The following is a 13,027-nucleotide window of genomic DNA, read 5'->3' as shown; positions in this document are numbered from 1 at the left end:
TATTTTATAGAAATATTTTGTCTTGTTTGATACATATACTCATTACACATCTAGTTCTGCATTGACAATTTTGTCATCCAAAGATTTATGTGTTTAATTTTTCACTATTTTGATTTATTTGTATGAGTGCATTAAGGTCTAAGGATGTTCTGTAGTGCTCCCACCAAAAATTCTGAGTGACGCATGGTTTACATTTTGTCTTCCCTTTGATGAGCTTGTTATAAAAAAAATTAAAAATTATAATTTACATCTTTTTTTTAAAAAAAATTATTTTTAAACATTATTTTAACACAATAAATAAATAAAATCTATTTTTGTAGTATTATACTCAAATATAATTAATAAATAAAAATATTCTTTTGCAAGATATCTAAACATTAAATTATTTTACTTTGAGGCACCCAAAAAAAAATACTTTTATAAAAAAAATTCCCTCAAAAAAACTTCTTTTTTTTTAGAAACTAATCCAAGCAATCCCGAACTTATGTTAATAAGAGACTATAGGAGTAAAAATTTCAGGTCCATTTATTTTGAATACCAAACTTAAAAAGAGCTCGTCCACATCATAGTAAACATAATTTTGGCTATAAAACATTTATAATATTTGGTTCATCAAACACCAGACTGACTCTCAATCTTGAGAAAATCAACATTTATGGTTTTCTAAAATAGCACAACAAGAGGTCTATGCCATAACAATAGAGTTCACACATCAATTGATCTTTCTGTTCCCCGAAAGCAACTTAACCGCGGTTTGGATCGGCGAAAAAGCTGTTGATGGAGGGCATAATCTCCGGCGCCCTGTTGCGTGAAAACTTCCTCAGAAAGTTCTCAGCATACTTTTCTCCCTCATCAAAGTTCTCGAGCACTCCTGCAGCCCTGTTCTGCTTGCTCACTCTGAAAACAAATTCAAAACCACTAGGTATTCATTTCAAACAAACAAAAACCAAGTTAATTGGCTACAAAGCAGCAATAATGAAACTGAAATAGCTTCCTTTGTGTTCAAACTGATGACTTTTCTACTGGGAGCCTGGCCCTTGGCCATTTTCTAATACTAGAAACTAGAAAGATAAATCATGTAGGTATGGCCCAATAGGATGCAGTAAGCTCAGTGGTTCCTTAAGGGGTTATTTGTGAATTGGGGTTTTGGAAGAAAAGGAAATGAAAGGAAAAGATTGTAGTCTTAAATTTTAAATTTTGGCACTACAAACCCTTCTTTCTTCTCCTTCAAAATTCCAACTCATGAATTCACAAACCCTCCTTCAATAAGAGGAAATTAGTCAGTGATTTCAAAGTTGGATACCCTAGTTTCATCCAAGACCAACAAAATGAAAGAAAAAATTAAACCAAACTAGAAAGACCTGGGCTACAATTTCATCCAAGACAAAAAAAAAGTATGTAGAATAGTAGGAATAAGTCATTGTTGTCTCATGCAAAAAGTGAATCAACCATTCTGCTCCAATCCAAGGGAAGTAGTTGTTAGGTTTATATATCTTTGCTGCTGGGTTGTTTGTTTTACTTGGAGGAATGAGTAGACTAGTGTAGTTGGGATTTGCTTATGTTTTTTTCTTTTTTATTATGAGTATCTTCTATCTCTTGAGGAAAATAGTGGTTGATTTTTTATTGCATTTGATTTATGTTTTTTGGATTTTTGCGTGGGATTTGATATAGGTTCTTGGGTTTGTAAGTGACATTGAGTTAGAATATAACTCAGGATAATATAGTTATTTAATTATTTCTAAACTGCTTTTGAAAACAAAATTAAAATTTAGAACAAGGAAAGTAAGTGTAATATTCTAATTACTCAAGGGAGTTAAATATCAACCAGAACACTAGAGGGGTACTTTTTGAATATTACAAAAATTAACATGTGGTAAACTTTATAATTATTTTTATACTCTCCAATCCAATGCCTAGAAAGACATAGGCAACAATTTCATCCAAAACAAAAAATGTAAAAAACCTAAATCAAACTAGAAATACATATAGACTATAATGCAAAATTGAATCTGACTCTTGACTCAAGTCAATAGTCCTAAACGGATAAACCTTGTTTGACTCAACCAGTCATGGAAGAATTCTTATCCAACAAAAATAGCTTCTGCAATCTTTCAATCTAAGCAGCAAAATCATATCCCTCTATCAAATATTCAAATCTAATCTTAGACTATTCTGAAAACAAAAATTCACGCTGATAATCTCATATGGCCAAAATAAAAAATGAGAAGCTTTTTTATAAGGGCTTTTTGGGGTGAGCTTAAAAACAATTTTAAGTGATTTTTTTTAAGGGTAATTTGATATTTGAGTACCTCTTGTAAAACTAATATTTTTTATCTATTAATTATGTTTTGGCACAATGATATAAGAATACTTTTTGTTTATTTATTATATGAAAACATTTTTTTAAATAGAAAGATATCTTTCAGAAAAATGAGAATTGTATCTTGTGGAAAAAAATTGAGTTTTCTAATACTTTTACTCTTCCTTCAAAAACTTAGTGAAACTCAAACCCACTAAAGTTGTTTAAAAAATCCGTTTTATTAAATAATTCCAGAAATCGCAAGCTACCACATTAAAAGAACTCTTAAAGTGAAATAAAAATCGAGTCTTGCAATTCCAACACAGAAAATTAAGAAAACAATGTATAGAAAGAAATAGACCTGACTTCAGGGTTGATGCAGATGTTACGAACCAATTGGAATCCGCAGATCCCAACCGCAACTCCAACGGCCGCAAACAGAGGGTACACCTAAATCAACAAAAAAGATAATCAAATTAGAAACAAAAAACCGAAACCCTAAAGAGAAAATTAAGGGTGAGCCAGTTATAAGAAACGCGAAGCAAGAAGAGATTGGAATATGAAGGATGTGAAGCGATAGATCGGAAGGAACCTCGGGTCTAAGCCAGCGGTTTGCCATTGACAGCGGCAGAGAACGAACTTTACAAGGGGAGGAGAGGGCGTTTACAACGGAGAGAGTGAGAGAGGAATGAACTAATGAAGGGTAAATAGTAAATACTGTGTTGGACTTTATAATGGGCAATAATAGGTCAACTAAAGACACAAATTAAGATATTTAATATAAATTTTTTTTATATAAAAAATTAATAAAATTATTTTTTATGTATTGATAGTAAAAAACTTTTAATTTTAATATAACATATTTATGATTCTGACTAAAATCAAAATTATTATTATTGTTATTCAAATTTAATTTATAAAAATATAGATATAGATATAGATATAGATTAATAAAGAATACTAGTCGCAATCATAATAATAAATTAAAATTTTGGTATGGATTAAACTAATGCTAAAATTGGTGGAGAGGCAACCCTATTGGTTGTTTGCACAATTGCACTTTGCATTGCAACTGGGACGGTAAAGAACAAAAGATTCCGCGTCATGGTGGTGCACACAACTCAAGAACTGACTGCCAATGCCTAAATGCCACGCAACCGTTGTAGGAACAATTTATTGTATTTTGTGCTAAGAAAAGATTTAAATAAGACTATAAGAGAATATTATTGCATAATAAATTTATTTTCCATATTTTTTATATATAAAAAAAATAAATTTTTAACTTTTTTATTTTTGAGACAGATCAATTCTTGACTAATAAAACATGTAAATACATCTCTAATCATTTAGGGTTTGTTTTGATAGGAGGATAGAAATAAAAAGAATTTGATTAAAAAGAAAATCGGAAAAATGAATTAGTATTAAATAATATTTTTGTTTTTATATTATAAAAAGAGTATTTTATCCATATAAATTTATTATTTAATTTAAAATAATTAAATAAAATAAAATATACAATTAATAATTCAAAAATAGATTATGAATCATAAATTTTTTTATGTTATAATAAGTACAAATCATAAGAAACAATTTTTTAAATCACATAAAATATCACTTTATACAACTTAAGAGCAACTATTCTTAAAATCCTCATACAAAAAGAACAACATAGTCACTTAAAAGAAGATGCTAGCATTAACTCCTTTTTAACATGAGAACACTTTACATATTTCATTGACTAGCCAACTATATTTAAATTCATTCTCCTCTTCTTATTTTTCATTTGTTTTTTACTGTCCTTGTCTTTAGCTCGTGTATTGTTATAAGATAAAAAATCGGCTTTTTTATATAATTAAATATTGTAAAAACTTTAACTTCCACAATACGCACGACAGAAAAATGTTACTGAAATACGTAGCGCTAATTTTTGGACGTCGTCCGCGTAGGTTTCCTCTTTATATCAGCAACAGCATCTGCGAAATAGAACAAGAAACAGCAGGTTCCAAGTCACGAGCGGCGGCCACGAAATGGTGCAAAAGCCATGATGTGGCTGTCACCCACGAAATGGGGGACATCTGGGATGGCGGCCACGAATTGGTTCCAATTCAATGGCAGCGCACGCGAGTTGGAGCACTTCATGTGTACTGGCCACGAAATGCGATCTTCGTGTGCCTATATAAACGCTGCTGGATCAACCATGGAAGAAGCCATTCTATATCCACTCTCCTTCTACTCTCCAATATTGCTCTCAACGTCACAACCTTCTTTCTCTCTAAAAAATTTCTTGGGTGTTAAGATTGGGTTGTTTTGTGTATGACTTCGGAGAACATTTATTTGATTATATAACCCAATGAAAAAATTTCTCATACAGCAGAAGGTATTATATTCGTTTGCGACTATCCATTATGGATAATGATTCCGCCACAGACATCATTGCAAGATCTAAATAATCTAATTCTGGTACATACTGGAATGGTTGGGAAAAAAGAAATCACGAAGGTGACTTACAGGATGCCGGTTGCAGTGGCCAACTCATTTGCGTATCAAAAAATGCAGATAAAATTTGATCTGCATGTGTCGATGATGTTCTCTTATCATCGCAGCATAGGAAGCATATATTCGTTGGAGCTTTGTCTGAATCTTCAAGATATTGGTGGAAGCTCGTCCAGTTCTAATAATGTGGATGGTGTGAGAAATCTGGGAGCGGCTAATTTTGTACCGGGTCCGGATACAAGTAGGGCCCGTAGTCCAAGCTTCAATGCATTTGTGGTGTGGAAACATAATGCAAATATTCGTGAAGCGCGCCCCTCCCCTTCTACCATACTTGGGTTCGATAGGCATCCCGATGTTGGTATCGCTGAAACGTCTGACGAGGATGACATTGAAGAATTTAGTGGTGATGAGGCAGTAGCCATTCCGGAAATGCAACCTCTGTATGGCGACTCTGTTCCTCCAACACCTGTCGAACCGGTAGGTGGTGGTGTATCCTCCAACACACCAGCACACTACCTGTCTCTAAATCTTGGAGCAATGCATTCGAATAACGCAGAGGACAGACCGAGCAGATACGCTCTGTCAGGTGAGATGGAGCTCGAGATTGGGTTAAAGTTTCTGAACCGAAAAATAATGATGCTGGTAGTCAAAAACTACAACATCCGTAAGAGTGCATAGTATAAGGTGGTAGAGTCAGACCGAAGTAGGTATGTATGTCGATGCAAGCAGTTCGGGGACCAATGTCGTTGGATGGTACGGGTTGCGAAGACAAGGTCTTCCAAATTTTGAAAAATTCGAAAATACGAAGGGCCTCATAGTTGCTTGGCAATTTCGATGTCTCAAGACCACGCTCAACTTGATAGCAATGTGATCTGACAGCACATATTCCCCATGGTGTATGCTGATACGACAATTTGTGTAAAGGTGTTGCAAGGATCGGTAGAGTCAGCGTATGGGTACAAGGTGTCATACAAGAAGGTTTGGCACACGAAGAAGAAGGCAACCGCAAGGATCTATGGTGATTGGGACGAGTTGTATGACTAGCTGCGTAGATACTTCAATGTGCTGCAAGCTTTTGTCCCAAGTATTCTTTGCATTTTACTTTCGTATGCTCTTTGCTCTTCATTGTCCATTTACTCGTTAACAACTTTGACTAAGTAAAACAATTTCGCAACAGGGACAATTGTTGACCTCCAAACGGTTCCGTACTATGTCGGAAACACTCTTGACCGTGATAGTATTATGTTTCACTAGGTTTTCTAGTCGTTCCCTTCATGTGTTCAAGCTTTTAGGCACTATAAGCCGCTGGAGTCAGTGGATGGAACACACCTGTACGGTAAGTACGCTGGAGTAAGGAAGCCAAAAGACACCTGGTTAATGTCGCGTATTCGAAGATGCAGGAGCAGACACAGTACTACCTTGAGTTAATTAGCAGCGAGGATCCCGTAACATCGCCGCAGATGATGGGTTGGATATGAGGGTTAAAGCCACCTAAATGGCTGCAGCACCTTAATGACGGGCGACGATATGGTCACATGACGACCAATCTTTCTGAGTGTATCAACTCCGTCTTGAAGGGCACTAGAAATCTACCATTATGTGTAATTGTCAGGTCTACGTGCCATCGCCTGAATGAATTATTCGTCGTCAAGGGTCGGCAAGCACAAGCACAGATTGCAAGCGGTCAGGTGTTCTCACAGTTCTTGCAGAAAGCCATATTAGCGAACCGTGAGGGAATTTCCTAGATGCTAGTGACGTCGTACGATAAAGCCACTACCATATTCATAGTCGACGAGATAGCTATTGTAAAGGTGCAATCTCGGTTTAGGGTTAACCTGCAAAATCACAGATGTGACTGTGGTTACTTCCAAGCATTACACTACCCATGTGCTCATGCTCTAGCCACGTGCGCATACGCGAGACTAGAGTGGCAACAGTATGTTGACTTGGTATACCGGGTTGAGAGCGCGTTTCAGGCCAACTGTCGATGGAAGGTATCAATATTAAGCGGAGGGTTTGGAGGTCCTTGCCTTCCCCCAAATTGACGCAACACTCGGTCAACATTTAGGATCTCAATCCACCTGAAAAATATGAGAGTCACAACGGCTGTATAAAAATCTCCATGTGGGTGGCCGAAGAATTCAGCCAGAACTCTAGAGAGAATCCGGGGGTCCATGTACGGTTGCCAAAAACAAACTACACATAAAAGAAACCCCGTCACTAAAAGCATATATGCAGTTCTTGGTAATATATTAATAACAACCAACACCAACCTCATCCACCTGCAGATTGTCCAACCTCAGACGGTGCCTCAATAAGCGCTGCTCAGCATTGTCATTTTGTCCTTTTTTCCCTACCCACCTGTTGGACAATGACAAACTTAAAAAAAAAACTCCAACCGCAAAGGATATATGATAAAAGTCACAAAGTGGGAAGACAGATACCATACCTCGTGGCTAAAGAAAAACTATACGGTGTCGTGACATTCGGTGCCCAGAAAGGTAATCTGTATTATATCCACGACATGAGCAACGTATGACAAATGGTCATACCCTCAACACTGTAATCTGTTGCTAGACACATAGCACGATATAACCAACAGAGGACGGTGCTACCCCAACTGTAGGTGCAGATGGCTTCATAGTCAGCCAGTAACGGTAGATATCGAACATGCATCGTGTTGTTGGCCTTGTCTGGAAGAAGCATGCCTCCCAACAAGTAAAGTTTGTAACAACATGCATACTGCATGAGGCCATTATCTTCTAAGTCAAGCGGCATCTGCTGAAGACGAGTTCTGAGCCACTTCAGCTTGATGTTGTCCCTATGTGGCCGGCGGAAACCTCATCTAGAAGTTCATGACACCATTCTCAAATATTTCTTTGGTGAAACTTGCTCCATGACCTCAAAATACCACTAACAGGCTGACCATCAACAGGTAACCCTAATTGCATTGCTACATCCTCCAGGGTTATCATACACTCACCCCAAGGGAGGTGAAATGTGTATGTCTCCGGTCGCTATCGTTTGACAAAGGAACTAATGAGTGGATTGTCGTACTCAAAGCGCTTGATCAAAGAGGCGTGGTAAAATTCGGTGCGTCTCAGATAAGGCTCAAGCCTCTGCTGCCTAATTTCCATGCTTGGATCTGTAGGATCTAACATAAAAACTGAAAACATCGACGAGCGTGCCATGAAGAGTAAGAACGCGTGTCGGCTACAAGATAAGGTAGCAAGAAATACAATAGTTCAAAATACTATAACAAATTTTTAAACAGGGAAAAAATTATTTCTAACAATCGCTAACAACAACAATCAGCTTAATGACGTAAACTAACCTTATGGAATAAATGTGCCGCTATATGATGTTTGTCCGACCGATTCAAGTTCTCCTCCACGTTAACCCCTTCCCTACTCATATTAAAAAAAAAATTTCCAGCACTGCCTTCCCACCTCCTCCTAGTTCCTTTTACCACTTATACAAAAAAATTTTTACCACAAGTTCCTTTCAACTGTGCATGAGGTCCCCTCCCCACAACCCTTTTATAATGGTCTTGGCTCCCTTTCCAAGTGTCTCCTACCTCCCAACACAGCCAATGCATGTGAGGTACGATTCCTGCAGCTGCTACTTTGACCACCATTTCGTGGGCGCCACACACGAAGCCCTCTAATTCGTAGTCGCCGCCAGCAGATTGGTCCACTTCGCATACGCTGGCCCTGAGATGCACCACTTGGTGTACGCCGTCCTTGGGTTGCTCCATTTCATTGATGGCAGCAATGAAATGGTAAAGGCTGTTGTGATTACGCCATTTTATTGGTGACACCTCTGATATGATGCCAAATTCCATTTCATGTGCGCCGGGCAGGAATTGGCCCTGCGTATTTTAGGATCATTTTCAAAGAGTGCGTATTCTGGGAATAAAAATTTTTCAGATATTTAACTATATAAAATTCCACCTACTTTCACCCGTGAGTGTCACTCACTTTTGATTTTTCCAGTAGCACTCAAACGGAAACCACAAGTGAAATAATTCCATGCACAACAAAAAATCAACAATAATTTATTTTATGATTGGTCCTATCTTAGATGTAGAATAACAAAATTGAAGACCCTAAACAATATAAAGACACCATCCCTTACCGAAAAAAAGCATTCATTGAATTATAAAAAAAAGTAATAACTCAAGTCAATGCAAATATATTTTTAAAAGATATGAAGTTTTGTATCTTTTCTAGCTGATTCTCATAAATTTGATATTTTTACCAAAAAAATTATATGATATACTTCCAAGTACAATATGAATCTACTACTTAATTGATATATTAAACCAATTTTCATCAACTCAACATATTAACAACACAAAAGATATTTAATAAGTAGTTGAGAGTTAGTAGTTAGTAGATGAATAATATTTATAAAGTTAGTTGGTAATATCTTTATAAATAGCATCATTCTTGTATCATGTAAAACACACTTCAATACATATTTATCATTTTCTTTAATACTATTCTTTGTCTTTTTCTTGTGTATGGTTTCAGAGCCATTACGGCGATGATGATACCCAAAATATGGTTAAAACTTCTCATCCTAATAATCAGTCAACTCCTCCCTGTTCTCCTTCTTCTTCGTCACACACAATGGATATTTCTCAAGATCAATCCAGTTCCTATTATATACATCCGAGCAAAAATTCTACGTCTGTGCTTGTTACTCCTGTTCTAATAGGAAATAACTACCATTCTTGGAGCAGATCTTTCACCATGGCAGTTATTTCAAAAAATAAACATGGTTTTCTTACTGGTACAATACCTTCCCCCTTTTAGAAGATCCTCTCTTCCCAGCTTGGGAACGTTGCAACAACCTCGTTCTTTCTTGGCTTTTTCATTCGCTTTCACCGTCCATCACTCATAGTGTGATATATCTCGATACTGCTGTTTCTGTTTGGGTTGATCTTAAAGAACGATTTTCACAATTGATGGGGAAAAATCGATTCCGCACAAACTAACCGGCAAGTATACCGGGTCACATCAAGTAGTAAAACTCACAAGAGTGAGGTCGATCCCATGAGAATTAATGGATCAAGTAACTTTAGTGAGGTGATTAGTTTAGTCAAGCTAATAGTGGTGAATTGAGAGAAATTGATTAGCAAAATGTAAATTGCAAGAAATTTAAAGTGCTGAATGTAAATTGCTTGAAATATAAAGAGCAAGAAAATAAAAGAACTGAATGTAAATAACAACAGAATGTAAATTGCATGAAATGTAAAGGGACTTGGGTACTGGAAAATTAAAGGAAATTAAAGTGAAGAATAATCAAAGAAAAAGATTAATTAGGGATTCGAGATATCATAATCCATCATAAATTAAATGAGTCTCAACTCCTTTCTCAATCATATGAGTAGATCTATGGCAGATTGAAATTGATTGGATCACAATTCCTTGGCAATCTAATCTCTCTAATCACAATCAATCTTGCCAATTCCTTGATCCAATTGTCAGGAGAAGAAGTAAGTAAAGCGCATGTCTCTCATCCATAAGCCACACTAATTCTAAAGACCTCAATTCCTCCCGAATAGTGTTGGTCAAGAGAATTGTGAATAATAGAGCCCCAATTCTAATTCCCATGATTCCCCTTCTGAGGCTCACACAAGCATTCAACAGATTCAAACCCCCTTCTGGAGTGAATGAATATTCAACCAAAACAGAGGATATCCTATAGCTACACAAATGGATTGAGAAGAAGAAGAAGTTCACTCAATCATGTGAATTATAATAGAGCTCCTCTCCTAATGAATTAGGGTTTAGTGGGTCATCACTCTAAGAACAAGTGCAGAAATTTAAATTGCTTGAAAGTAAATCAATCTCAATATGAATGGGAATGTAAAATTGGCAGAAAGTAAATTGGTAGAAAGGTAGAAGTGTAAGAAATTGAAATTGCAAAAAGGAAATTAAATTCAATATAAGTTGAAATGTAAAATTTGCAGAAAATAAAAGTGTATCTAAAATATGCTAAACACTCTGGAGTCTCTAATCCTCCAAGAGAGCTCTGGAGTCTCTAATCCTCCAGCCTTTACTCCTACTCCTACTATCAGCCTCCCGAGAGCTTCTCAGCCAACCTCTCTTTTCTTCAAACATTCTTCTATTTATACTCTTTTTCTCATTCCCAAAATTGGGTCTTCAGTGTACTTGGAAGTGGCTTCAAGTGGGCCGTCTAATTTGGTGGAATATTCTGCTCCAGAAGAACGTAGCGTTCGCAAGGAAAGTGCAGCGCTCATACACCCACACGCACGCGTCCTGTATGTGTGCGCGTCCTTTGCATTTTGGCATATCGACGTGTACGCGTCGCCTTCAGCGCTCTTAAGGAGAGCGTAGCGTTCGCGTTGAGAGCGCTCTTCCACGCGTACGCGTACGCGTGGATCTTCAAAAAAAGTCCCCTTCCACGCTGCTGCTTCATCAACGCGTTTGCATGCTTCTTTATAGATGCCACATCCATGCATACGCGTTATTCATGCGTACACATCGATGGATAAATTTCAAATCCCATTTTTGCACGTTGTCGCAGGCGCTCGTTGGTAGAGAACGCAATGCTTGTGGCTGAAGAGCGTTGATCCCTTCCACGCGTACGCGTCCTTCACGTGTATGCGTGCCTTCTCACAAGCGCCATTCCACGCGTATGCGTCGCTGAAGAACGTAGCGCTCTTTGAAAGAGAGCGTAGCGCTAAGGTGCTCTTCTCCACTTCTCTGCTTCTTTCTTACCTGTCATAAACCAAACAGATACATCAGAGCCTTGGCATAATCATCAAATCTTGCATCATTCATATCATCAAGCAATTCTTGCATAAATCTTATGAAAATGCACTAGTTTAACAATGTTTGATTGAATCAAGACAAGCATGAATTTTTTCATCCAAACACTTACTTATTGCCTAAGAAATGCATGAAAATCGAGTAAAATAGATGAAAAAGGCTTGTGAAACTAGCCTAAGATGACTTGTCATCAACAATCAGATCTCTTACGCATATCAGAATTACAAGAAGAAGTTTACAGCCTAAAACAAGGTACATTTACGGCCACTGACTTCTATACTTCTCTGAAAACTCTCTAGGAGGAACTTGAAAACTCCAGACCGCTTCCTATCTGCACTTGTTCAGCTAAAATTCATCGAAACTAGGACTTTATCATTAGATTTATGAAGGGCTTGGATGAACGGTATGCAGTCGTTCGTTCACAGCTACTTCTCATGGACCCTCTGCCTCCAGTAACTAGAGTCTTTGCGATGGTAATTCAACACGAGCGGCAAATTCAAATTAGATATAATATTTATTGTTTAACTTATTTTTTAATCTGTATTTTATATTTTAATAGTTATTCTATTTTATTGATTAATTTAGTAGCTAAATTTTTGTATACACTTAATTGAATATACATTACCAAATAGGGTTGTTAAACAGACAAATTTCGGTGTGTTTAAGCTTGACTAACTTAAGTTCGCGAATTATACGTATTAACTTGTTTATTTATTTTATATTTTTGACAATAAATTTGAATAAAAAATTTAGTTTTAGGATAAAAAAACATTAGATAGAAAAATGCCACTTTAATAAGAAAAATCTTAAACAAACATTTTTTTTAGTTGGTAAATCGGGTGTTTAGATCGGATAAATAAAAGAATAATGTTACACATTCAAATATTTTGGTTAACTAAGTTCAACCAATTAATCTAACATCAACAAAAATCAATTATAAATAGTGTTACTCAAAGTCTTATTATTTAATTTGGTTGAATTTGATTCACAAAAAAACTTAGATGCATAATATTATTCTAAATAAAAATACTAAAAAATGAAAAAAAATTAATAAGAACATCCATTTAATTTAAAATTTAACAAATCTGATTTTAAAAGTAAAAACTCGTTGTTTTAAGCGAATAAACAAATTAATCCAAGAAATTTGGGTAACTCTAAAGTCAGACCAATTATTTTGTGCGCATTAGATGCACCACTTTTTATGAACTATTAGATTTTATTAAATGAAAATCAAAGGATGTTATGAAAGAGAAGTACTGATAAACTTTATAAATATAGAATATATTAGTATATACATACATAAATATATTTTAATGCAGAATATTTTAAAAATGACAAGTATAAACTTTTACTTTAAAATAAATATAAAACATATAATACATACAAAAATAATTTTTATTTATTAAGATTAATTATTATACAGTACTATTTT

General features: G+C 35.9%; 1 protein-coding gene across 1 annotated transcript; it reads right to left on the bottom strand.

Annotated features, from left to right (window-relative positions):
- Nucleotides 1-503: 503 nt before the first annotated feature.
- Nucleotides 504-3,051, bottom strand: LOC107491364 (uncharacterized). Its single transcript, XM_016112212.3, has 3 exons — nt 2,892-3,051; nt 2,661-2,749; nt 504-897 (listed from the first exon to the last, which is right to left on the bottom strand). The coding sequence occupies exons 1-3, from the start codon at nt 2,916-2,918 to the stop codon at nt 744-746; spliced, it is 270 nt and encodes an 89-aa protein (XP_015967698.1). The 5' UTR covers nt 2,919-3,051; the 3' UTR covers nt 504-743.
- Between the last annotated feature and the right edge of the window lie 9,976 nt (nt 3,052-13,027).

This window comes from Arachis duranensis, chromosome 5 (genome assembly GCF_000817695.3).
Source record: "Arachis duranensis cultivar V14167 chromosome 5, aradu.V14167.gnm2.J7QH, whole genome shotgun sequence".
Taxonomy (NCBI): Eukaryota; Viridiplantae; Streptophyta; class Magnoliopsida; order Fabales; family Fabaceae; genus Arachis; species Arachis duranensis.
The sequence above is the reverse complement of the archived record's forward strand: the minus strand, read 5'-3'. Positions and strand labels throughout refer to the sequence as shown.